The sequence below is a fragment of the Corapipo altera genome, unplaced genomic scaffold, assembly GCF_003945725.1.
Source record: "Corapipo altera isolate COAL_440 unplaced genomic scaffold, ASM394572v1 22b, whole genome shotgun sequence".
NCBI classification, from domain to species: Eukaryota; Metazoa; Chordata; class Aves; order Passeriformes; family Pipridae; genus Corapipo; species Corapipo altera.
The window spans coordinates 18646106-18671014 of NW_020884876.1; the positions used below are offsets into that span (position 1 = coordinate 18646106).

The 24909-nt window shown below is 37.7% G+C and overlaps 1 protein-coding gene across 1 annotated transcript; it reads left to right on the plus strand.

Annotated features, from left to right (window-relative positions):
- Positions 1-2681: 2681 nt before the first annotated feature.
- On the plus strand, positions 2682-21158 carry PLRG1 (pleiotropic regulator 1). The gene is made up of 15 exons (XM_027635910.1): positions 2682-2767; positions 4699-4805; positions 5021-5163; positions 6161-6214; positions 7753-7846; positions 8266-8356; positions 8517-8618; positions 10718-10810; positions 11172-11321; positions 11437-11538; positions 12057-12159; positions 12728-12836; positions 14347-14486; positions 17117-17310; positions 18269-21158. Exons 1-15 carry the CDS (start codon positions 2759-2761, stop codon positions 18326-18328), a joined length of 1551 nt encoding a protein of 516 aa, XP_027491711.1. The 5' UTR covers positions 2682-2758; the 3' UTR covers positions 18329-21158.
- The last annotated feature ends 3751 nt before the right edge of the window (positions 21159-24909 follow it).

Genomic DNA, 24909 nt, shown 5'->3' on the forward strand with positions numbered 1-24909 from the left:
GTAATAGTGTCAGCCTATGAAAAGAGTATTGTAAACCTAAATGTTCATCTCTGCTGTGATGAACACCCTCATTTCTTATTTGTTTTTACCGGTAGCAAATACTACTTCAAATGTTTCTCATAAATGATAATCAATTCTGTCTCCATGTTCTGGGAGCAAGCAAGTTCTAAAACATTAGTAAGTGGGCCTTAATACAATACTAAAAGCTCATGCAAATTACTAGTCACCCTCTACAAAGTAATGTTGATAAAGAAGTACAAATTTTGCTATTTCCAGACTTGCAGCTGTAACTGACATGCAAGAACACATCCAGAAGCCACATATAACAAAACTAATAAAGTGTATATTCTTATTAATATTACTGACATGATTTATTGAAGTTTCAGGACTAAATTTCAACTTAGACCTTCTAGAAAAAAAATTATTACAAAGATTAATTTGTCCTCTGAGTTTCTAAAGCATTACAAGAACACCAGGAAACAAGTTGAGATTATAAATTTCCCAAGTGAATGTTTACTTGTAAAAAAATGAGAGACAGTACAGCAAATACAGGGCCAGGTGAATTCTAATAATAATAGTTATAAACAGCATAGTCAAGTTTTCTTGCTAAATATAAATGGAGATTTTTTTTAATTTGCTATCAGAGCCTGTATTTTAAATTTGGGTTCCCTGAAAAAGGCAGTAAAAATAAGCCTGATTTCTTTCAACAGATAATAGAAAGGAAACATCTATGTCACTCTGTATGTTACCAGATGTTAGCCTTTAAACCATTTCCATGCATCAAATCCACCAGTCTACTGACTGATCAACAGGCACATGCTACTCTGTGTGTGAACTTAAAAAAAAAAAAAAAAAAAAGACAAAGCTGTTTGAAATCCCCTACCCCTCAAATCTCCCTTCAAATGTTGTGTATCTTCAATCTAACCTCACCAGCCCAAGAGGACATAACAGACCTGCTCCATTTTGACACACTGCCCTGTGGAGTTTGCACTCCAGGTTGCACTTTAAGCAAAGGCAGGTGATGCTCCCCCTCCTTGAAGTGTTGTGCTGACCTTTACTAGAGGCTTTGAAATCCAGCAGGGATTGCCAGCATCACCAGAGTGACTGCCAAAATAGGTCATCACGTTAAACACAAACGCTGGATGGCTGGGCTTTAAACTGAGCAGGCAACACTCTGCACCGTTAGTGACACAATGTAATTGACACCTTTCCCCCACCTCCACCCACACCAGGAACTGGGGGTCAAAGACACTTGGAGCACATTTCCATCACTGTATCTTAAAAAACTAAATATAAACCACCAATGCAGCCATGAGAAATGAGTCACCTGCAGAAAAGACATGGTCATTATGTCAAGCAGGCAATTTTTGTGTCAGAAAGAATTGCAGGCTAATGCCGTCCTGTGGCAAATAAAGAGGTTTGAAACAACTGGTGTTCCACTGGATTACTTTTAGCCCAAATCAGTTTGTGAACTGTTCACAGCTCAGGTATGCAGACAGACAGAGTAAGTGGTTGGTGTAGTGGTAAAGAAGAGCATCATGATGGTGTGACTGCAAGAGATGTGCTTGCCAAATCTGAGCTACTGCTAGAGAGGACAAGACTTCCTGAACCTAAGAGCAAATGAGTATATGTGAAGTACACAGGTGCCTATTTGCAATTTGCAGATGCATTTGGTTATTCTCCTTATGAAGGGAAATGAAAAATCAGGTGAATATCAGGATACATTTGGAGCAGAACTGTAAGATCTGCCCTTTCACAACCTACTCTTTGCCATGAGATGTAAGGCTTGCCAGCTCGTTCACATGCCTCAGTCTCCATCAAAATGAGGTCCTCTGGACCTGAACTAAATATACTTTTCCCAAAAGACCAGCTACAATGGCTAATACCCCATATCGCACCGGTTCTAAATCCTGGGGCTTTATTCTTGAGAACTTACGAGGAAAAAAAAAAATGCTTAAAAGCTGTAGCTGCACGACCTACCACAATTGCAAGAAAAGCCGAGAATTTCTATAAAACCGGGCTGACCAGGGCATACTCAACCCCTCAGGGTGAGGAAGCGGCGCACACGTGTCACCCGCCCCGGGGCTGGCAGCGAAGCCCCAGACGCCTTTCCCAAAGCTGAGCACCGCCCTCTCCCGGCCGGGCCCGGCCCCGCAGCGCTGCCCCGGGAGGGTCCCGCAGAGCGGGGCCGGGCCTGGCACCTCCCCTGGGCACAGAGACACGGGGTGGGGAATGCTGGAAGGCACCACAGTGGGGCACCTGCTCCAACCTCCCTGCTCCAGCAGGGTCATCCTAGAGCACGTGACGCAGGGTTGCGTCCAGACTGGGATATCTCCAGTGAGGGAGACTCCGCGACCTCTCTGGGCAATCTGTCCCTGTGCACGGGCACCTGCACCGCAAGGAAGTTCTTCCTCGTGTTCAGGTGGAACTTCCTCTGCATTAGTTTCTGCCCGTTGCCTCTTGTCCTGTTGCTCGGCAGCACCGAGCAAAGCCTGGGTCCATCCCCTTGGCACCCTCGCCTGTAGATATTTATCCACTTTACGGAGGTGACTCGGACCGTCCGCTGCGGCAGCGCCAGCGGTACTCGAACCCGTGACCCCCCGGCACACCGCGGGGCGCCGGCCATAGCCCCGCCCCTTCTCTTCACTGTCCCCGCCCCTCGGGCGCTCGTCGCGCGTCACCTCCGGTGCGGCGCGGGCAGGCGGCGGAAGCGCCTCCATAGCGGCGGCGGCGGCGGCGGTGGGAACTCGGCATCGCCATGGCGGAGGTGAGGGGCTGGAGGGCCGTTGAGGCACCCCGGGCGAGACCAGGGGCCGGGGGCGGTGCCGGGTTAGCGGGGCGAGTGGGGCCCGTGCGGGGACCGGGGCCGGGCATGAGAAGCGCCGCATCGGGCCCGCCACCGTCACTGTCCCCTCAGTGGGACAGGCCGCTGGAGGAAACTGAGAGGAGACCTCCTCGTAGTCTACAGCTTCCTCACAAGGGGAAGAGGAGGAACAGACACTGATCTCTTCTCTGCGGTGACCAGTGACAGGACCCGAGGGAATGGTCTGAAGTTGTGACAGGGGAGGCTTAGGCTGGATATTAGGAAAAGGGTCTTCACCCTGAGGGTGGCTGGGTGCTGGAACAGCGTCTTCAGAGAAGTGGTCACAGCACCAAGCCTGACAGAGTTCAACAAGCGTTTGCATGATGCTCTCAGGCACGTGGTGTGACTCTTGGGAATGGTCCTGTGCAGGGCCACGAGTTGGACTCAATGATCCTTGTGGGTCCCTTCCAACTCAGCATATTCTGTGATTCTGGGGAAGTGATGCTATTTTGCCCCATCTCCGGAGAATTATTGGTTCTGTCAACCTGTCAGGAAAACTGTACAGGTTTTGTGAGGGTTTGGAAGTACAACTGTGGAGAAGGGCACTGCTTTTGTAGGCCATGGAGTTGTTACTGTGGGGTGAATGTCACGCATGTGTAAAAGTACATAGCGTTGTCAGAGTTATAGAAGAAGGTGCAAAGGCTGCTGCTCCATGCAACACTAAGAGGTGTTTTTTACAGAAGAGTGGCTGTTAGAAATACTTGCTGAAGCTTCTTCCCTGTTTTGGAGGTGCTGTGTTACCTACTACTTGTTTTGTGATGTCAGCAGCTCTCTTGTGGAGTAGTAATTAGCTGCTGTAATGCTTATCTCTTTTTTCAGATGTATGAAATTCCTAACCCAGTTCCAAGCATTAGGGATTTTTTGACTTAATGCCTGGAGTTTGCAGGAGCTCTGAGCCAGGGCAAAAAGTGCAAGGTGTAGGTGCTGCTGAGTTAGAAGGGTAACTACAAAATGGGCTGATGAGTGAAGAGACAATTTTCAGAGCTTAACAGGGAAAGTACCTGCAGAGTGCATCTTGAAAGCTGGCCAGCTGAGTCATACTTGGTGCCACAAGTTACTAATGTAGCTTCAAGTTTGTTGCCATTGTTTTCATCGACATACAGAACATACAGTCATGCACAGCTTTGTATCAAAGGAATCAGGCTCAGATTTCTAATGATTTTTTAAATTAAGTTTAAAAAAATACTAATAAAAACACGAGTTGTGCTGTCAATAAGCAAATGTGCTATATAAGTTGATAGCTTTATAATTCTGCTTTTTATTTCCTGGATGGGATCTAAAGTATGTTTTGCTAATAGAAACCAACAAAAATTACAAGAAGAAAACAAGTTTTGTCAGGTTCAATCCCACATTTTCTCTGAGTAGATTGTGGCGTGTTAACAGAAAGTGGCACTGAAACTGATGATTGCCCTGGTTCTTTTTATGGTGGTAGTAAAGTAAAATTTACAGGAGTTTTTTTTCAGAATTGGTTCTTTATTTCCTACATACAGAAACAGAACTGGAAACGATGGGGGGAAGACACTTGTGTACTCATGGATTTGTGATACAGATACCAGTTCAAAAAGTTTGAACAAAGCATTTGGCTTGCTTTTCAAGTTTTGTCAGTTTTCAAGAAGGGACTTTTGTTTTGAATAAACACTGAAGTAAAACAATTAACAGATAAACTTAATTTTTTAGTTTTCAAGAAGATATGTGTTTTCTGTGAACTAAAGAGTTGCATGCCATCTAACAGTACTGAGATCTGAAATTGATCCTCAGTTTGATTTATGTTTCAGTTTTCAATTTTTCGTTTAAATATGTCCAAAAGTGTTTCAATGCTCTTTTCTTTGTTTTAGGAAGTCCAAAAGCATTCTGTGCACACACTTGTGTTCAGGTCTTTGAAGAGAACCCATGATATGTTTGTAGCTGATAATGCCAAGCCCATCCCATTAGATGAAGAAAGGTAAGTGCTGCTGCACTCGAAGTTCAGGACTATGTTAATGATTGCTCCTTCTAAGTCAGAAATTCAGGTGTGTCTGTAGCATTAACAGTCTTGAGAAAATAAAAATATTAGAATAATGAAGTAAGTTTTATAACATCCTCTGTAAAATATTTCAGAACTTAATAACATTTCAGAAACTGGGGTGTGATCAGGATTATGCTTTACTCTTCCAACAGTCACAAAGTGAAAATGGCAGTGAAGCTGCGTACAGAGTACGGCTCAGTGTTGCACATGCCGACTCTCAAAGAGAACTTGAGAGAGAAGGGAGGCACGAACACTGGGGATCCATATGGACACAAACAGTACTCTGGAAATCAAGGTTAGTTTGCTCTTAGTGGTGTATTTGCCCTTTCTTTTGTAACAGTCTCACTGACACAAAGTCGGAAGAATGCAGTCCAGTGTTAATCCATTGCAGATAAATATGGAAATCAAAGTACCTTTTTTTTGATTGATTTTTTTCTGGCTAGGGTCTGCAGGAGGTAAGTGATCCAGAACAAGAAGGAAGTTTGTTTTAAAAAGGTGCTGTGGATTTTTTATAGTGATTCACTACTAAAAAGTAATTTTTGATAACATAAGTATGTGCTGCACTTAGGTGTTAAAAATGAGTAATGTATTTCTCTTTTTTGCAAGTTCATGATGATCAAGGCCACACTCTTTTTTTTAATTTTATTTCATAGTATATTTACAACCTTTTAGACGTACAATTTATAAACCAGAAAACTCTTTATTTCAAGTCTGCAGGTTTTTTTAATCTATATTTTGTAATGTATAACGTGTATATATTAGGTAGATCCCATATAGAAATTTCTCTTCTAAAGGGGGCCAAATGCTGCCTCATTTTAATTGAGATAGTTGATATTTAGTTGAGATTTAGCCCAAGGTACTTTATTTGGAAGCAGTGTGAAAGATGCTGGGAGATAATGAAAAGTATTTGAAGAAGAAAAGAACCTCTTTCAATTCTGACAACATGGACAACCAGTTGTCTTTACTAGCTTACATTTCAGAAACTGTGCTGTTTGTCTACTTGAATCTTTTCCCACAATATCTGCTTCAAAAGGCAGTAAGAAGACTTTTCTCTTGAGTCCCTTTCTCACAATTTAAATTAATTATTTTTTAAAATTGAGTTTTAGAAAATGGAGGTAACCTGAACAAATTAGATTAATGAAAATGAGAAATGTCTGAGTATATTGGAAGTGGTTACTGGTTTCTTCTGCTATGTATGACCTGCTCTGTTTTCCTCTGTTTGCTATTTGAGTGCATTATTTGCAATGCAGTATAAAATGTAATTATTAATACAACATGTTGTTGCTCTTTAGGACAAGAAGTTGAGTATATGGTAACTGGTACACACCCATACCCACCTGGGCCTGGTAAGTAAAATTTTGCAAGTGTTTGTATGGATTTTTTGGCTTCCTGTATGAACAAGACAGCGTCCATCCTGGCAGGAGCAGTCTTCCTCTTGGTGTGAATCCATACTTGATAGTAGTGGATAATGCTATCCCATTCTTTCACAGTATTAACGTAGAGAGTTTTGGGGCTGGTAAATGTTCTGGGATAGAAGGTGGGAGGAGGATTTAGGTACAGATGCAGCTCACTGAGCCTTACTGGATGTCATCATTTGAATGGTCATCTTTTTCTGTGAGGTTACACCTCCCTGGTAACATCATCACAAAAATGTTCTAGGAATCTCCTCTCCCAAGACCCACAGATCCCTGGTGCCTCCACTGTTGTGTCAGAGTTGCTCTCTGTATTTTGTTGTGAACAAGGAGGAGGTGGTTCACACCAGAAGGCAGTTGAATGACAATATGGAATATATCATGTTTTTCATCACCAGAGCAGAAAGGTGTAGATTTCCCCACCTTACTCTGAGGAAGAGACATTAGGGTCTAATAATTTTAGTGTACTTTGGTTTTGTCTGTGCTTGGAAGGGTTATGTTTCTATGTTGGTACGTTGGCCATTGCTAATTGTCACTGTTACTGATGAATCCAGCTCTGTTCTTGTGACAGCTTAGTTTTAGCTGCTGATCTTTTATTGTGCTTAAGTTTATTAGAATTACAGTGGAAAATCTGTTGTGTCTTGGTTTGTAAATTAACAAATGTGAGTGTTCAGTGGACCCTCAACCATTTAAAAAATGTGCATGGTTGCCTGTAACTGTGGGATCAAGACTTGCTCACACTGGTTTCCTCAAGTTTAGTCTTAGAATCATATGTTAGGGTTAAAAATCAGATTTCTTTTTTTGCTTTTTCTTGTGTTAATCTGAGTAGCTTGCCCAAATATTGTTTTTGTCATCAACTGGCAGAAGTTAGCTTAGGAATAGAAATAAAGCAATGAGTTAAATTCACTAGTGTGCACCAAAACTATACTTTGCAAAGAGTTTTCAACTTTTTGATAAAAATGATCTGCTATTCTTGAGATAAGGTTATAAATCCTAAGATGTAGTCTGAAATTCTCAGTGGGACTAAACCTTTTGTAGTTCTGGCACCACTGTGGGATGCCAACCACCACATAGGGATGGCATAATAAAGTGTACAAAAGGGCCTAAGTTAGCAAATCCTTCTCAGGATCATGTTTATTTCTGTGATGTTTGGATTTCCATAGCAATTGAAGCTGGGTAAAAAAATGGATGCTGCTCCTAGTAAGACTCTTTTTGTTTCCAACACCAGAAACACTGTTTTCTACTCTAGAAATTGTTTACTTATATATGTAGTAGAATCAAGGTATGGAGAGGATTTGGGCCAAAATAAAGATTGCAGTAGATTTGACTTGCATGTGAAAATGTCATCGAAGGATGAGGTTTAATATTACAGGCTAGTATCAGGCCCTTGTTTGCAGTATATGTTTGTATAATACACTTCTGGAGAGTTTCTGTTTAATGGAGTTGTCTTTGACATGTTATTTCTCTTCAAGGTGTGGCTTTGACAGCAGATACTAAGGTGCAGAGGATGCCTAGTGAATCTGCAGCACAGTCCTTGGCTGTAGCACTTCCTGCTTCTCAGTCCAGGTACTGCTGTGTTACCTCATTACACTGTTGTTATCCATGGGAATTTCAAGGTAAATCACAGAAGTTGGGATAAGAGCTACTTTGAGTAATTAAAATATTCTAATTTTAAAATGTTTAAAGAAACTGCTTTTAGTGTGGCCAGGAATCGCTTTTCTGTATGCTTTTTTTTGTATGTCAGGAAAGGCAATGGGCAGAAGTTGGGACAAGGGAAATTCTTTTTAGGTAGAAGAAGAAAATGTGAAGCTTTGTGGACGTCCTGTACCTTGAGGTGGTCAGGCCCTGGGCAGGTTGCCAGGAGAGGTTGTGGACTCTCCATCCTTAGAGGTGTACAACACTCAACTGCGTGCAGCCCTGTGATACCTTCTCACTCAGTAGGAGAAAGTTGATTGCAATTCATCAACCATTTTCGTTCAACCTAGGCTGGATGCAAATCGGACAGCTGCTGGTGTGGGTGATGTTTACAGGCACGCTGGAATATCTGAGCGTTCACAGCCTCCTGGGATGTCCGTGGTGAGTCTGTTGCACATCTAACGTGAAAAGTACATGGTGTTGACCAGATTGCTTCTGAATCCATTTTTGTGTTGTGTGGAGATCAGAGTGAGAAGGCTTTAGGTTTTGGGCAAAGAGGTAAGCTATAAAACATAAGAGTAACCTTCCTTTTAACTTACAGGCTATGGTGGAAGCTGGTGGAAACAAAAATTCTGCATTAGTGCCAAAGAAGGCTCCAACCATGCCCAAACCACAGTGGCATCCACCTTGGAAACTGTACAGGGTAAGTTACAAATGATATGACACGAACATGCATATAAAAGTAAGAGAATATTTTATGTTCTTTAAAGACCTCAAAGTATAATTTTTCCTCTCATTCACAAAAATGAAATTAAATGAAAACTGATTGCAACTAAGTTATATACTCGCACTCCTCACATAAAGATGTTAAATTACAAACTTTTTTACTCTTTTGTAGCTGTATTGTGATAAATTTGCTAGAAAGTTTGTTTTTTCTTTTCTAGTGAGATTCTTGGGTGGAGAAACTCAAAGACAAGGTGCAAAATTCAAAACTAATAAAACATTGAAGAAATACTTTAGCACTGTTAATGTAATGAAATTGTCTGAAAACACTTAAAGGCACTCAGTCAATGAGTCATTAAGACTTCTTTTATTTGCAATGAAAATGGGGAAAAAACTACGTACTGTAATCACAAATTATCTCTACAGTTTAGATTGCTTGACTTCTAATCTTATTTTTGAAATGATTTAATTTGCCTTTTCATTTTCTGAGCAGGTAATAATAACCATTCGCCAAAAGCCTCATGTCATTGAACTTTGTAATCATGACTGTGACAGAGTAGCTGAATGGAGTTGAATGGAGAATCTCTAAGCCATATGTATTGGTTCAGATATTTTAAACTTTTTTTAAACTTTTCTGGTGCATCCGTTTGAACATGTTTGTGGGGTTTTTTCTGGTTCTTACTATGGAATTTAAACTATTCCATATTTCGTCTGAAGAAGGGTGAATGTTACTTTAGAAATGTTATGCTTTCCTGATATTTTAAAATCTTATGCTCTAGTATCAGAATTGTATTTGTTTAGCACTGTTCATCTGAATATAGCACCATATGTAGGCATTTACATTTTTAGAAGAGTCCTGAATGCTGTATTAGTTGGAAATCTGAAGGCTAATCTTAAAAAGTAGTTTTTGAATACAGCAGTATTGGAATGTGTTTGCTATAAAATTTAAAACAAATGCCATTTGAAAGAAATGGCACTAAAATAAACCCATGAGAGATTTAGGGGTAAACAAATTAAAAATGCCTACTTTTTAGGAGCACTTTCTTTTCAGAGAAATACTGTAAATACAGTTCAAGTCACTGTACATACATATATGTATTCTACATACAAACACTTTCAGTGAAGGTTTGTTGTCAAAATCCTTGCTCAACAGGACAAAAGCTTGTTCAGACAACTCAGAAATAGAAGCATAGGTGGAACACCAAATGTGGGTTTCATCTATGTGTTGCTTAAGATTTACCTATTAACCGGTTTTCCTAAGCTTGTTTTGAAGTTGTTTGTGAAAGATGGGGACATAATATAGCTCAGATGAATAATATCTTAGATTTCTCCCCATAAATGCCCATTTCTATTCCTATACTAGGAAGAACTCTAAACAGCTATCTCAGATGCTTGTGGCTGTGATCTTGTGATCAGAAGACTCCACTTTAGCTTTCCAAAGAATTTTAAGTCTTTTGAAATGAGCTGTGTGACAGTACATGAAATATGTCATTCAGTGGGTTTTGAGTTTAGCTGTCTGACTTCGGAGAAATGAGAGAAACAGAAAGGCTGCTGGAAGCAAGGCGTGTATTGGCCGAGCTTTTCTTTTCAGATCAGCCTCCATTACTTTGTTACCAGAAAGTTTCTGACACGCTCATGTTACCTCTTATTTGGGGAAATGGAGGTGATGGTGTTTGAGAGGTTATTATATAGCAGTATGATTTATTAGCTGATATTTTTATAATTGTTCTTTGTATAAGCACTGTATGGCAGCATAAGGATCCTGTGCTCAAATAGTCTTTCTCTGCAAAGCTTCAAGTGTTGAGCTGCAGTATTACAGACTCTTAAAAAATGTGAAGAAATCGCTTGTAGGAACAGGGTCTTTCCGTATTATGAGTTCCCCAAGTCTCGTGTATGACGTGTAAATTTCTAGTTGTCTCTTCATTTAACTAAAGTAGAATCAAGCTTTCTTCAGATCTCATTTCGCATTTGACTTTTCTTGGTGAATACTAGCAAATTGCAGTGTTGGACAATGAAAATTACATTAATAGATGTATATGTATTATTTCTGATTTAGAAGAGTGTTTGTTCTTTCTGAAGGTTATCAGCGGTCACCTGGGCTGGGTGAGATGTATTGCAGTAGAACCAGGAAATCAGTGGTTTGTTACTGGCTCTGCTGACAGAACCATAAAGGTAAGAGGTTGGAAGAAATTACTAACAAAGTTTGCAAGGGGTGGATTTTTTTGTTCTCTAGTTATGTAAAAATGTCTTTAGGCCTTGCAAGCAATTTCTTGGTTACTGTTTGCAGAATAATGAACTGCAGAACATTTTTTTTCCTTTTATTGCTTTGCCATAAAGGATTTGTGGAGAAATACTACTTCTTTTCTTGATATTTCATTTATTACATGGTAATAAATGCATGGTAATAATGTATCTGGAAAGCAAATGCTTCTTAATTTACAGTGCAGCAGAATCAGTTACATCTGGGCTGTTTGTCCAGACTATCACTGTAGAACTTTTACCTGTCTACCTCAAAATAACTATTTTGATGCAGATTTGGGACCTTGCTAGTGGCAAATTGAAATTGTCTTTGACGGGACACATCAGTACTGTACGAGGGGTGATAGTAAGTGCAAGAAGTCCATACCTCTTTTCTTGTGGAGAAGACAAACAAGTGAAATGCTGGGATCTTGAGTACAACAAGGTAAGCTGTCATTTCTTTATTTGATTTAATTGGTGGTGGTAAATATAAAAATCAAAGCATTTAGAATATTCTTTCAATTATCAGTTTGTGTTTTTTGTGGTTTTTGTTCATCTAGGTTATCAGACATTACCATGGTCATCTAAGTGCTGTCTATGGTTTAGACTTGCATCCAACAATAGATGTACTGGTAACCTGTAGCAGAGATTCAACAGCACGAGTAAGTATAGCATTGTTGCATTTTAACATCTTCATATGTGTGTTTCAATATCTTTCATTTGTAAAAACAAGCACTTACCGAAAGTTAACATCAATCTAGATGAAATACTCAGTTGATTTGTGTTAACTTTGACCTATGTTGTTGAGAAAACCCAAACGTTGTTGAGAAGCCCAAATACAGAAACATGCAATGTCACTTCAGGGTAATATTTTATTTCTTAATTTAGTAGGTAGACTGCATAGTATATATAGTTTGCTTAGTATTTGAAGATGGTATGGGTCTATGGGGACTTAAATTATCCATATACCTAGAAATTCACTGGGAGGCTCCCTGCTCACCTTGAAGTTTGCCAGCTGAGGCAGTTTTGTGATGAATTGTTGGATGAAAAGTATCACCTAAATACCATTAGGTAATCTTTAAGGCTATGGAAAGAAAATCATGTAATCAATGACAGTGCCTAAAATACATTGAATATGCACCTGTTACTGACCTCTGTCATATTTACTGTGAATTCCTAGATTTGGGATGTAAGGACGAAGGCCAGTGTGCACACACTATCGGGACACACAAATGCAGTAGCGACAGTGAAGTGCCAAGCTGCAGAACCACAAATTATTACAGGTATAATGGGCATGGTTTCATGAGTAACATGATTGAAAAACCTAATAATGAATGTATTTGTTCAGTAATTTTGTGAGGTTTGTAATACTATCTTTGTGAATTTACTCAATTTCTGTCACTAGTTTACTGTTGACAATGGGGCATGCAATGGCCCATACTGTTAATGACATGTTTAAGCAAATATGGCAATACATTGTTTGAATGTTTTTCTGCACTTCCTTTTTTTCTGGTTACATTTTATGTTGTAATATGCATGGAGACTTCGATTTTCTGTGGTATTTCACAGTTCTCCCCAATTCAGTTAAGAAGTGTCCAGGACCATGGTTAAGTGTTCATCTTATCTATTATGTCAAAATCTGGCTTTGCAGTGTAACTTCTTAGTTCATCTTGAATTTCAAACTGAGTAAAAGACTCTTGCAGTCAAGGATCTTTTTTGTCTGAGATAGCGTTAGCACAATATTTTTGTCTCTATCACATCTAAATTTTTGTCTGCCTTATGAAGTAGTGATTGTGATAGAATCAATGTGATGGTTTCTACTATTTTTTTAAAATTTTCTTTTCACTGTAGGCAGCCATGACACAACCATACGGCTCTGGGATTTAGTGGCAGGAAAAACTCGTGTTACTTTAACAAATCACAAGAAATCTGTAAGAGCAGTAGTGCTACATCCAAGACAGTAAGTTTTCCTCATTCTTTTACACTTTCACGTTCCAAAACTTTGAACTGTGACAAAGCCAATATGAGTGATAATTTAGAATGGCAGGGCATAATAATGTGAGTAACTAATGCACTTAGAATAATGTAAAAATGTATATATCAATTATCAAATACAGTTTACTACACTGATTGTGTTTTCTCTAGTATTGGCATTGGTGTACATTAGCAATCCTGAGAATGTCTTATATCCCCCAGAGTTACTTATGTGTGTGCCTTTCATTCAGTCCTTACAAAATCAATGATACAGGGCTTGTAAGGCTAATAACAAATATATAACTGAATGATGGTTGGGAGAAAGTGTTTTGTAATGTGCCATTGCACAATGTGATTATTGCTACAGGAGGCAGTGATTAATAAAATGGCTCTTTTTTTTTGAATATGTTGTTCAGTGCACAAGACATTTCAATCTAACTGGCTGTAAGAAAGAAACTTGCTGTGAGAATTGAATCTTTGAAGCAGATGTTGGAAGTGCTCTGAATTTAGATGCTATATTTTGATGGACCAACAGTTGCCTATTTGGATAAATCCTCATTAAAAAGGAATTCACATAGAACTCCAGTACTTCTGGATGTTTAATATTTTAAAATTACATTCTATCAGTGCAGAAATTCACAATCTTTGATATGAATAAATTCTGATCCTAAATGTACCTGAAAAATTTTATAGCCTGTTAGCTATAGCAGAGAAGCCCCCTAGTTTTAGTTATATTCTGGGGAAAAAAACATAATTCTTGTTTCAGATGCATGAATTAAACCGTTTTGAAAATAAACTTGAGGTGTTCTTGTCAAACAGTAGCAACTGTCAGCCTATATTTCAGTATTTCTGTATTTTTTTAATATTCTGGGGTTTTTTTGTTATACTTATTTTTTTAGTTGTAGAATTCATAAAATCACAAATCTCTTAGACATTGTGACAAGTGAAGGTATTCCTACAGGCTTTTGTATGCACTACCCAAATAACCATGTAACTGCTTGGACGTGTTAAAATTAAGGAATTTATTATCTTAGGGTAACTCAGTGAAAGAAAATATCTTTCTTAGTTACTTTTTTTCAGCGCTTCATCCTTGGCTGTGTAGTTTTGGAAGATGAGCCAATACTGGGCATTTTGCTTAGGGTTTGTTGCTTTTTTTTTTCCTGTTACCCTTGCTGATGATGCCCTTATACTTGAAAATTTGTCAGAATAATAACTGATCAGAAATTAATGTGCATTTTAAATATTTATTTATATATTAAATCCTATGCCAGATAGGATGTTATAAAGTTTAGTCTGTGGAACAGAAAGAAAACAATAGAAATGGTAATTCATGACTTCATAAAATTGTTTAATTTTATGTGAACTAAATATGTCAGAAAAGCAGTTCTAGTATTAAGTAATTTTGCAACTAGCATTTAGCAGTAGTTTTAGTGGAGGACATTTGGTCTCCATACAGCTATTCTGAACTTTAATATAATGTGTTTATTTTCTTTCAGTTACACATTTGCATCTGGTTCTCCAGATAATATTAAGCAGTGGAAATTCCCAGATGGAAACTTCATTCAGAACCTCTCTGGCCACAATGCTATTATCAACACACTGGCTGTAAATTCTGATGGTGTTCTGGTCTCAGGAGGTAAAAATGAGAAATACACATTTCCTCTCCACTCCCCCTGTGTACATGTGGCTGCAGGTCTTTAGGCAAAGATGCTCACTTGAGCTCTGCTTTATCTGGGCCTATAAGTCTGCTACAGCACACCATTTCATTTATAGTGAGTTGGGTCAGTTTTATCTTCTTGGAGGTTACTGAGCTGCGTGCACAAAAATGTGTTTGAAGGACTTCTAATGTGCTGCAGGGAGGGGATTTCCTCTTCTCCACTGGCTGCTGCTGCAAGGCTACAGAGTCCCTCCATTATGATCTGCTGATCATTAGTGCCTCCTCGAGAGTTAGTGACGTGATGATGCAGTGACAATGGATAGAGGATACAGAAACATTTTGTGAAAGCTTGCTATATTGCTTTGGTGTGGATCCTTCCCTGGTTTTTTTATGCAGCACAAATGCATTGGCTCTGTTATCTTCAAGTCTTTTGCACGTATTTTCTGATGTTGTCTTTGTGTCTGTTAAAAGAGTGATAGCTAATCTCCAAATTTGATTTGGTCCTGTGAATCAAAGTCATGTTTACTCAGCAGTATTAAATGTTCTTAAATGAAGAAACCAGCCACTTGGCTTCAGTGCCCGTGGGAGGATTTTGTGTCTATTGTTATACATCAGTTTAATTCTTTCATTCAAAAACTTCAGGGATTTAATATCCTGTGATGCGTTAGAGTATTGTTACTGGTTTGTGAGCTCCCAGAGTCTTAGAACTATTAGTTTGTGTTCATGTACCTGTATTGTGGGAGTAGAAAAAGTGTCTTGAATGCTTACTGTTATCTGATCACGAATAGTTTAATGTAAGAACATTTATCTCATATTGTAGGTAGCATTTTTCTCTATATTACATGACACTGTAATAAAAATCTTTTATTCTAAATATGTGTTACCGAAACCATAATCTGAGACTTATTTTTAGTGGCAAGCTTTTTGGAAAGTGGCTTCTAGAAATCCCAGCTGGATCTATTTGTTAAGGCATTGTGCCTGCATAGGAGGGAGAGGGGTACATGTGTTTATAATGTAGTTGCTGTTATAAACAGGAAATGAGTAAACAGTGTGGAAAAAGGAAGTGCTAATTTTACAACTTGAGAGATGAGCTCTAGAGAAACAGTCTTAAGATTGCATGGGAAAACACAGTTAGCAAGAGGCTAAACCCAAATCTCTGAGGTCCTAGACTAGTTGCTGGGAGAGCTCTAGCAGTCTGAGGCAAATTGAGAGGTGAGACTGTATTGCTCCACATAACTTGCAGAGCCTGAATTTTCATCTCTTGGTTTTGTCTAATCTTTTGGGTAGTTGCAAACAAGGATGGGACTCAATTCACAGCATCACAGGTGATAAGACAGTCTAAGACAGTTCAATGAACTTGCAGAGGGATACTTAAGAAAAACATTTCTGTGTTTGTAACCAGAGCATAAAAAGAATAAAGTTAAGTTACACCATGAAACACTGAAATGCACTTGGTCATTTAATACAGTATGTGTTATAGGCTGGGGATGTGAAGTAGGATGGAAATGTGCTAAAGCAGGAGTTGGAAAATAGCCAGTTATATTGTTACCTTAGCCTGGTTATGTTTTCAAGTATGTATAAAAATTTGGTTAAAGCTGTGTTTGACACCTGGCTCATTCATAGTGAGAACAAGAACTTAACAAGAACTTAACAAAATACTTTCATTATTATTTGAAGACACTTCTAGAACATCCTTGTAAGACTTTTTTATGTTAGTAGTAGAGTCTTAAAAAACCCCTTTTCCTTCTCCACATAAAAACCCCACTATTATTTTAAGTATTTTATTTGTGACTTTTTAAAAATTAAAATCTGAATATTGATTCTCCTCTTTACATCCTCATTTTGTCTACAGCAACTTCAAAGAAGTTGATGCTGAATTAAAATACTTGATGTTACCTTGGAGTATTCTACCTTAGAATACCCTTCTTGAAACATCTGCATTTCTTGTTGAGGTGGCAGCTGTGGAGAAATTTAAATTTTAATAAATCTGCTTTGGCTAGATAATGCTTTGGGAGGGTATTGTTTTTTGTAATTGAAAAATTGTCTTGAGAACATCCTTCTGAATACAGAGTTCAGATTGCTGTGAATGCCCTGTAGCTGATGCCAGTAGCAGTAAAATGGCAGTGGTTTAACCTGTATTTGGAATAAAACATCTTCAAACATTAAACCTATTTTGGTTTAATGTCCTAAATGTCCTAATTTGGTTTAATTAGAGTCCTAAATGTCCTAATCTCTTTGGCAAGATGATGCTTCTTTGTTCAGCTTTAGTGGAGCTACTGAACAGGGAGCTTGATATTCAGAATGCCAGTCCTTAACTGTGCTTCCAAAGCAACTTGCTGCAATTGCCTTTTAATGTAGTGTATCATCTCTCTGGGTTGTCTGATGAAAACTGAATGAGATTGTGAGGAAGCTTCCATCAGCCTTTCTTAACTAAGAAGGAAAAAAGCAGAAAATCAGAAAACTTTCAGGATATACTGAGCTATTCTACAGGAATGTTATATGATGTATTCCTGATGTATTTATTAGTTGTTAATGATACTGTTTTTAGGAAACAGATACACATTAACTGGTCAAAATACTAAGTTTGTTTGTTTGTTTGTTTGTTTTAGCTGATAATGGTACTATGCATCTTTGGGACTGGAGAACTGGATACAACTTCCAGAGGGTACATGCAGCTGTACAGCCAGGCTCTTTGGACAGTGAATCGGGAATATTTGCTTGTGTTTTTGACCAGTCAGAAAGCAGATTGCTAACTGCTGAAGCTGATAAAACCATAAAAGTATACAAAGAAGATGATACTGCGGTATGTCAAAGTGTCTTTTTAAAGTATTTTCAGGAAAAAAAAAAAAAAATTCTAACAAATATAACACATGTCTATAGGGGACATGTACAGATTTGTGTAATCCATTTTATTGAAGTTTGAAAGCCATATGTAATAGCATTAAGAGGTAGGTAGTTTCTGCATTCCTAATTCTTATTATATGCTATAGTACAAGTATGTGTTAGGTCTGTCAACTCTTCTGCAAAAGACCTTTGTGATGAAGTTTGGAGAAATCTGAATACAATAACGTACATTGTGTTTTGAACCCAGTGGGGAACTGTGTGTGGTTGTGTTGATCAAAACATGGGAATTAGCAAAAGGATTGCACTTTAAAGATTTATGTACTTCTGTATATGATCTAGTTATTGGCCTGTTCAGAGTAGCTTATTTTCAAACTGTTATTCTCAAATCTGAATCCATTTACCGATGGAGAAGACAATGGGTGATTGTATAGTTTATCGGTGTATGTCTTCAATACAAAGAATATAAGGATTTTTATTATACCTTGGAATTTTTGCACTGAATTAGACTTGGAGCAACTCTTAGATATAAAGGAATAAGAAATGTTGTATCCATTTTGCAGTTGGGCAGACTGCAGACTCCATGGCATCTGCCAATACTGATGTAGGTATCTCTGGACGGACTGTAACTGGGATTCTTGTTCATATGCTTTGATAACCACAATGTTGTTTCTGAAATGCCATTGGCAACTTGATTTTTTTGCCTTGTTGGAAAAAGAAAAGAGAACAGAACAAGTGTTGCTATGAGATGATAGAAAATTTCATCTGGGTAAATTAATTACATAGTAAATTAGGTATTTATAATACTACATACAAAATAGAGTATATATACTTGATGAGTAATATTTTAATCTAAATCTTAATTATAGGTGAGTTTCAAGTTTAAAATAATCCTTACAAGATTTTTCTTTTCCCTTTAGACTGAAGAAACTCATCCTGTCAGCTGGAAACCAGAAATTATCAAGAGAAAACGATTTTAATGCACCAACATACTACTTCTGTAATTCTGTTTTGGCCTTCCTGAGAGCATTCAGTCACATTTTGTTCTGCTTAGAACAGCAGAGCAAAAAGTCAGCTAAGTCATTGCTATTTCAACATGTTTTATAATAAATTTTATTTCTCTTTCCTTTTGTCTTTCTTTGTTGTGATCCCAGCAAACCAGTTGCAGCTGTTAACTTTGTGGAGCATGTATAGTTCATGAAAAGGATAGATGTGCAAGTGGTTATTTTTTTAGACTTACACACTCAATAGATTCTTATAAAAATATTTTGATGAGCTAGGTTTTCTGAAAGACCCTTGTTTGACCTCCAAAGTTAATTGCAAATTTATGCATAGGAGCCATCTTCTGGGAATTTCTTGGGGACACTTGGATTTTAGACCAGTATAGTTTACTGTACATATGCTAAATAGATACTAAATTAGAGTAACAGAGTAATCTAGAAAGAAGCAGAACAACACAATAATAAGGTAGTTTGCTTTATAAACACAGCCACTGAGCATTGTTGGTGCTGTGTTATGGAATGAAATGGATCTTCAAAGTGTTTCTTTCTCTAGGAAAGCTTTCAAATGCAAGTACTCATCTTCACTTATATTATTTCAGATTGGACCTTCTGTAGCAAGGACTGCTGTCAAATCTTATTGTTCACAGTTGCTGCAGGGTTAGGACCAGTTGACTTCCTTTGTAAATCAGCTGTTTTTTCCACTTATCTGAAGCATATATGACAGTAGAGTCCAGTGAACTTTTAAAACTGAGCTTGAGGAAAAACTCTTAAGTAATTAATTTAAGCCTTAATTTTACAGATTGCTGTCTTCCCATGATTTTAGGAAGGAGTTTAAAAATAAATAAACTCTTTCTGAAAGATAATTTGTACTTCTGAAGGGACAAATCATTCATTGGCTTTACAAATAGTCACATAACAAGCACTAAACATATAAGCCTCCTTGCTACTGCTTATCTGTCCTGTCTGTGCTGCTCTTAAGCACTTCACAGGGCAGAGGAAAAAATCATTAAGTTATCAGACCATTCAGTTGTTGGCAACTTTGCTAGTGGTGTTAATAGCTGCACTGGCAAGTTTCATGCTGGGTAGATGCTGAGAATTTATCTGTGGCCACAGCACTGATAGCAAGCAGTTCACAATAATTATTTCTATTTGCCAACCTGTCTTCTTTCAAATCTGAGATTTATGTTAGAGAAATGAGTTATTTGCAATGTAACTTGCAGAAAGCTAGTAAAACTAAGTGTTGTTTATATTATGAGAATTTTTGTCTTTTTTATGATGCACAGGAGGTCTTGTATTTATACTCTGAATGTTTGACAATGTCATTTTAAGGAAGTCCATGTTGCATAAATAACTGAATTTTGGTTGACAGCTATTGTCTAAAGCAACTTCACAAAAAGGGTGGGGAGTATTTGGTATTTATGAGTTGGATTAAACATCTTTTATTTGAATGGTAACTTGAATTTTTCTGGATCTTGATTACTGCTCTTTCCATTTTAACTAACATAATAGGTAAAAATACAGGTTATGGCTTATGCATGTTGTGTACCACTGCTAATGATTCGTTCCAGAAATCCATGAATTATTGCTGTTACACAGAATTTTCTTGCTCACGGTGAAATCCTCTTTAGGAAACTAGAGTGGAGAGAAAGAACTTATTTGAAAATAAGTGGGATTGTAGAGGATTTTTGTTTTTTAAGAAGTGTCTATTTCTTTTGATAGTTTGGAATTAGGATGGAGAAATTATGGATCTTGGCTCACTGTTCTAGCACATCTTTTCTGTACTGACATTTTCCTTTAGAAACTGCATTTATTACACTTTTTATCACTTTGAAGAGATATCAGAAAGTCTCCTGCAGAACCTGTGTTTCTTCTCTGGACTCCTGTGGGAGTCTGCTATCATGGGGCAGTGGTTGCCTGGGCATTCTTTTTTGTGCCCTAGGTAAAGATTTGGTTTGTAAATTAAAGGCTGCACGCTATTACTTGGGATAATACATTTCCTTTTGGGCTTTCTAGTATGTTGTCCCATTCTAATTGTGATTTTTTTTTTTCTTATTTGTATTCTTGAGCATTTGATTTACTTTTTCGTTTCCTTCCCAGCAGTTTTTTCTTCCCCTTGACAGTAAAGTGAATATCATCACATACACTTCTGTAAATATTGTTTATGGTACATCAAGATTATTAGATATCATTTAACTACTTCTCTAGTTCAAAGCAAGCCTAGATAGTGAGTTGTGACACACATAGGTCTGATCATGTAGGATACACAGTGACATTAGATTTGTCCATGTAAGTCATAAGGTGAAGCAGAAGAGGAGGGTCTCGTCTACCAGGTGTATTTCCATGGTTCTGGAAAGCATCGCACTGCAATGTCAGTTTAAGTAATCTTGAATGGGACTCTAATCTCAGAAAATAATTATTGTCCTTAGTTTCATACACTTTGATGTTGTCTTCTGTATATGATCGAATAATTTCTACAACAAACCCTGAGTTTTGTTTTATACTGTACATAATCGCAGAGAAGTAAGAAAATGGTTTTTGTTTGTAACATAAAAAAGTGTAACTGGTAACAGGGATAAATTTCAAGATCACTCTTGGCTGTATACTAAAGCATTTAGCTATGCAGCTAAAATGCTGTTGTTTGCTGGCAGCATGAAAGTTGTGCAGAACAGTATGTCTTTGGCAACTTAAAGGCTTACAGATGTTAAGTCTTTAATAGCCAATTTTCTTTTTAGTTCTGTCGGGTTACAATTAAAGTGCACCTGATGTGACAGCAATTTAGCCATCAATAAAACCTTCCATACAATTTGAATTCATGTCTTTTTTTCCATTATGGTTTTTGTAGTAAGAAGAACAAAAAACAACTAAATATGTATTGAAAATGAAAGCAATTTAGGATTAGAATGGACTGTTTCCCATAGTACAGTGACAAATATTTTTGTGTATCAGCTGTAATGGGAAGAGAGAAAGTATTGATTGTTATTTTCTGGAGAGCTTCCGGTCTGCATGAAGGGACTAGCAAAACAAATGCAGAATTGTTCATGTATTTTCTCTAACATGTTTAAAAAAAAAAAAAAATCAAATGTCTCTGGAGTTAAGTATGAGTTCTAAGATGACTTGTGGATGAGAGCTTTGTGGGTGGAAGAAAACTTAAACTAATTTTTTCTTAATGGGAGCAAATTAAAAGAATATTTCTCTACATGTCATGTGAAAATTTGATCATGAAATCAATGGGGGGTTTATCACTGAATTTTGAAGTCATTATTTCACACAGTGGGTTTTTGTTGTTTGGTTTGGGGTTTATTTTTTCCCCCTCCAGTGAGTTGGAAAAACTATCAATCTGGCATGTCACGTATGTAAGTATCAACATGGGGTGTATTGATTTTGTACCCAAAATGCCTCATTCTTTTTTAGATGAGGCTTCTAAACTTTAAATAATACACCTAAGGAAATGCTGCATATTTGGAAATTAATGAATGCCAGTAAGCCTGATCAGCTAAAAAAGGGTCAACCTGCAATCTTGTTCTACAAAGTTAACATTAGATTAGTAGGACTTGAAACTAGCATAAATATGACTTTCTGTGGAAGCTGTTCCATAAGCAGAATATGCAGTTGGTGAATCACTTTGGTCCTTTGAAACTTGGCAGGCAGGTAACTACAGATTTCACTGGTGGTCATTTAGGTAGAGCTTGTCACTTTGGGAGATTGCCAGCTGATGCTTCTTTAATGGCAACAGCTAAGAATCAGTTCTCTGGCTTTTACATCCTGAAGTCTTATGAATTTAGTTCTGTGCTTAGTAGGAAAGAAACTGGCTGAAAACTGGCAAAAAAAAAGTTGGATGAAAAATGAATGGCCATTCCCTTCTGAAGATGATTCAAGACTTTTGATGTTCTGAGGGGAATCTGCATTTCTTGTTTTGATATTGAATAAGGATCTGAAGTAAACTCTGATTACAGGACTAGCAAAATGCAAATGCTTCTGTGAACACTTTTTCACATGCATTTTTCCTATGCTTCCTTATCTTATAAATCAAATTAATCAGGAGTCATGCAGTACTGTCATCTCATCTAGGATACATCAGAAGCTTGAAAAATACCTGCATAAGCATTCATAAATTTTGATGTTGGAAATTATCTTGAGAGGTTTTCCAGCAAAATAACCAAATCTAGCCAAGAGAATTTTCTCTTTAATTAGAATGTATTCTACCAATTGCTGTAAAGCAGTGCTCAGATATTTTTTAAGATATATGTCAAACTCTGTAAGGTGTATTTGCTTTAGATGGGAACTGTGGAGTTTCTAGATGTGGACTGGTTTGTTTGTTTGTTTGTTTGTTTTCAAAATATTCTCTTGAAAATCTTATAAATAATTTGATTTCAGGGATTTGCAGGATTAACCATTAGGTGTTATTGTTTTCCTATTGCTGCTTGTATTGAATCTATGTAGTATAGGCTTTGTAATGTTTAGTTGTGTACCTTTAAGTCAATAACATGTTAAGTTCCTTCAGATGCATGTTGTTACCAGGGTTTTGTTAACCTTTCTTTAGGGTTTTTGTTTTGAATATAGAGCATACAACCCCCAAACTTGTTTCTAAAGCATGGATTCATGGATTAATTGGGGCACCTGCCTGCAAATTAGACCTCAGCAGTACAAACAACAATTGAGCTAAATGTCTGTCTCCAGTTAAGGAAGATTGAAATCACTGACAAGAGAACTAGAGTTGAAAACGCTTGGCAAAACTGTATTATACTGGGCCTTTTTCCTTTCCTTGAGAAAAACCCCATACTTTACCCTTGTGTTTAAGAAGTGCAGATAATGTGTGAAATGCTCATTTCTGCCAATATTTTTTTTTGCGGCCTCTGCTTCATTTTTTAGGGAGAACGTGTCTTTGCAAGACATGTCACCTTTGCTCTTTCTGTTGCAGTAACAACTCTTGGATGCTGCAAGTATCTTTTTTTCCAGCTAAGAGAAGGGATGAAGGGTTAAGCCCTTCAGAGCAAGGGAGAGTCAATGCAGCATCGGTATGAATTATGAGTACCAAGGGGTACACCTACAGAAAAATAAGACTTCCTAAAGACCAGATGAGAAGGAACTGTGATTAACTGAAACCTCTGAGAGAGGTGAAAAGGACAGTGGAAAAACTAAGATTAGAAGAGACTAGAGCTATGACATCTGAAAGGAAATATTTGAAAACTTGCTGCATTTACCTGTCAGGCTGGAGTAGAGGAGGCACTTCTGGATTAGATAAATGCTGCATGGGTATAAATGATAGAATGGAAAAGCAACAGTGTGTTAATGTGGGTGCAGCCAATGGGGAAAATGAAAATGTGGGCACCCTGATGCAAATAAATCTCTTGACAGCAATCTGTAAGTGCATTTATGGGAGGTGCAGGTAGTGTGTGTGCATGTTCTGGTGCCCTCATGCTCTGATACCCAAGATACTGTAGAAAATACATTGCGGAGCAATGTACAAAGATGAGGCGAGGGGTTTGCAGCTGCACTGGGGTTTTTACTGAGGAAGTGGTTGCAAGCACAATCCTAAACAAGGATTAAGGGTACAGTGTGAAGAGTGAAGCTAAAGTTTGCATGATGAATATCTTTAAAAGATGGGATAATTTTTTTTTTACAGCTGATTGCATGTAAGGATTACCTTACAACACTGAGTTTGTTTCTTTCTGGCAGGTAAACGGTGAACTGAGGAATGAGATGTGAGTTTATAGCCACAGAATGTCATGCTGACAGGATGCATTGCTGTTGGGAGACTTGTGATAAGTAAGAGTGTATCTTGTGAGATCAGAAAAACTTTTGTGCTGCATCCAACAGTGTTGGGGTTTTTTTAACTGGGAAAAGACACTATGAATCATAACATGACTTAACTATTTCCAAGCAAACTTCCTGCATTGACAACTAGAGATCTGCTCTCAATAAAGGAGCAATATAGATTATGAATAGAAAAATTCAATACAAAAATTTGAGCATGGCTTCAGCTGCCAGATGAGTCAAATTTCATGTCCTGGAAGTATATTAATTCTTTCCTGCTCCTTTAATTTCTTTTCTTCCCATGCAACATGATAATGAGCATGGTTCTTTTAAAGAAAGCATGGCAATGCAAACCCAGAATCTCTTAATTCTGCTAATGACTTTGTTCTATTTTGCAACTGAAAATTCCACTGAAGTAGTTTTATTCTTCTGTGTTGCTCTAAATCAATGCTTTAACAGGAAATTCAAAAGTAACTAGCAACTCAATCATGGTAGCTAAATGAAATTATAGATAAACTTGATTGCTGATAATTTAAATTAACATAGTGAAATGTAGTTTCTTCTTACTGAGCAAACCTATTGTGGGTTGGGTTTTTTTTATTATTTGTAGGTGAGGTTGTAAATGTCCTTTAATTATATGAGGAAAGAAAACTGCTCCTGGTGTTTCTCCAGTTTTAGTGGTGTTGGTACATGCATTTACCAGGCTAATGATGCAGTTTTTATCTAGCCATTAAAACAGAATGTGCTGAAAGTGGCAGAGCATGTTTCAAACTTTCACACACTGAAGAAAAGGTCCACACACGTTC

What these genes read in the sequence shown, in the direction of transcription:
- PLRG1 (XM_027635910.1), top strand. An exon ending in ATCCCATTAGATGAAGAAAG is followed by an intron (nt 4,806 to 5,020) that starts GTAAGTGCTGCT and finishes CTCTTCCAACAG; the next exon opens with TCACAAAGTGAAAATGGCAG. An exon ending in AGCCTCCTGGGATGTCCGTG is followed by an intron (nt 8,357 to 8,516) that starts GTGAGTCTGTTG and finishes TTTAACTTACAG; the next exon opens with GCTATGGTGGAAGCTGGTGG.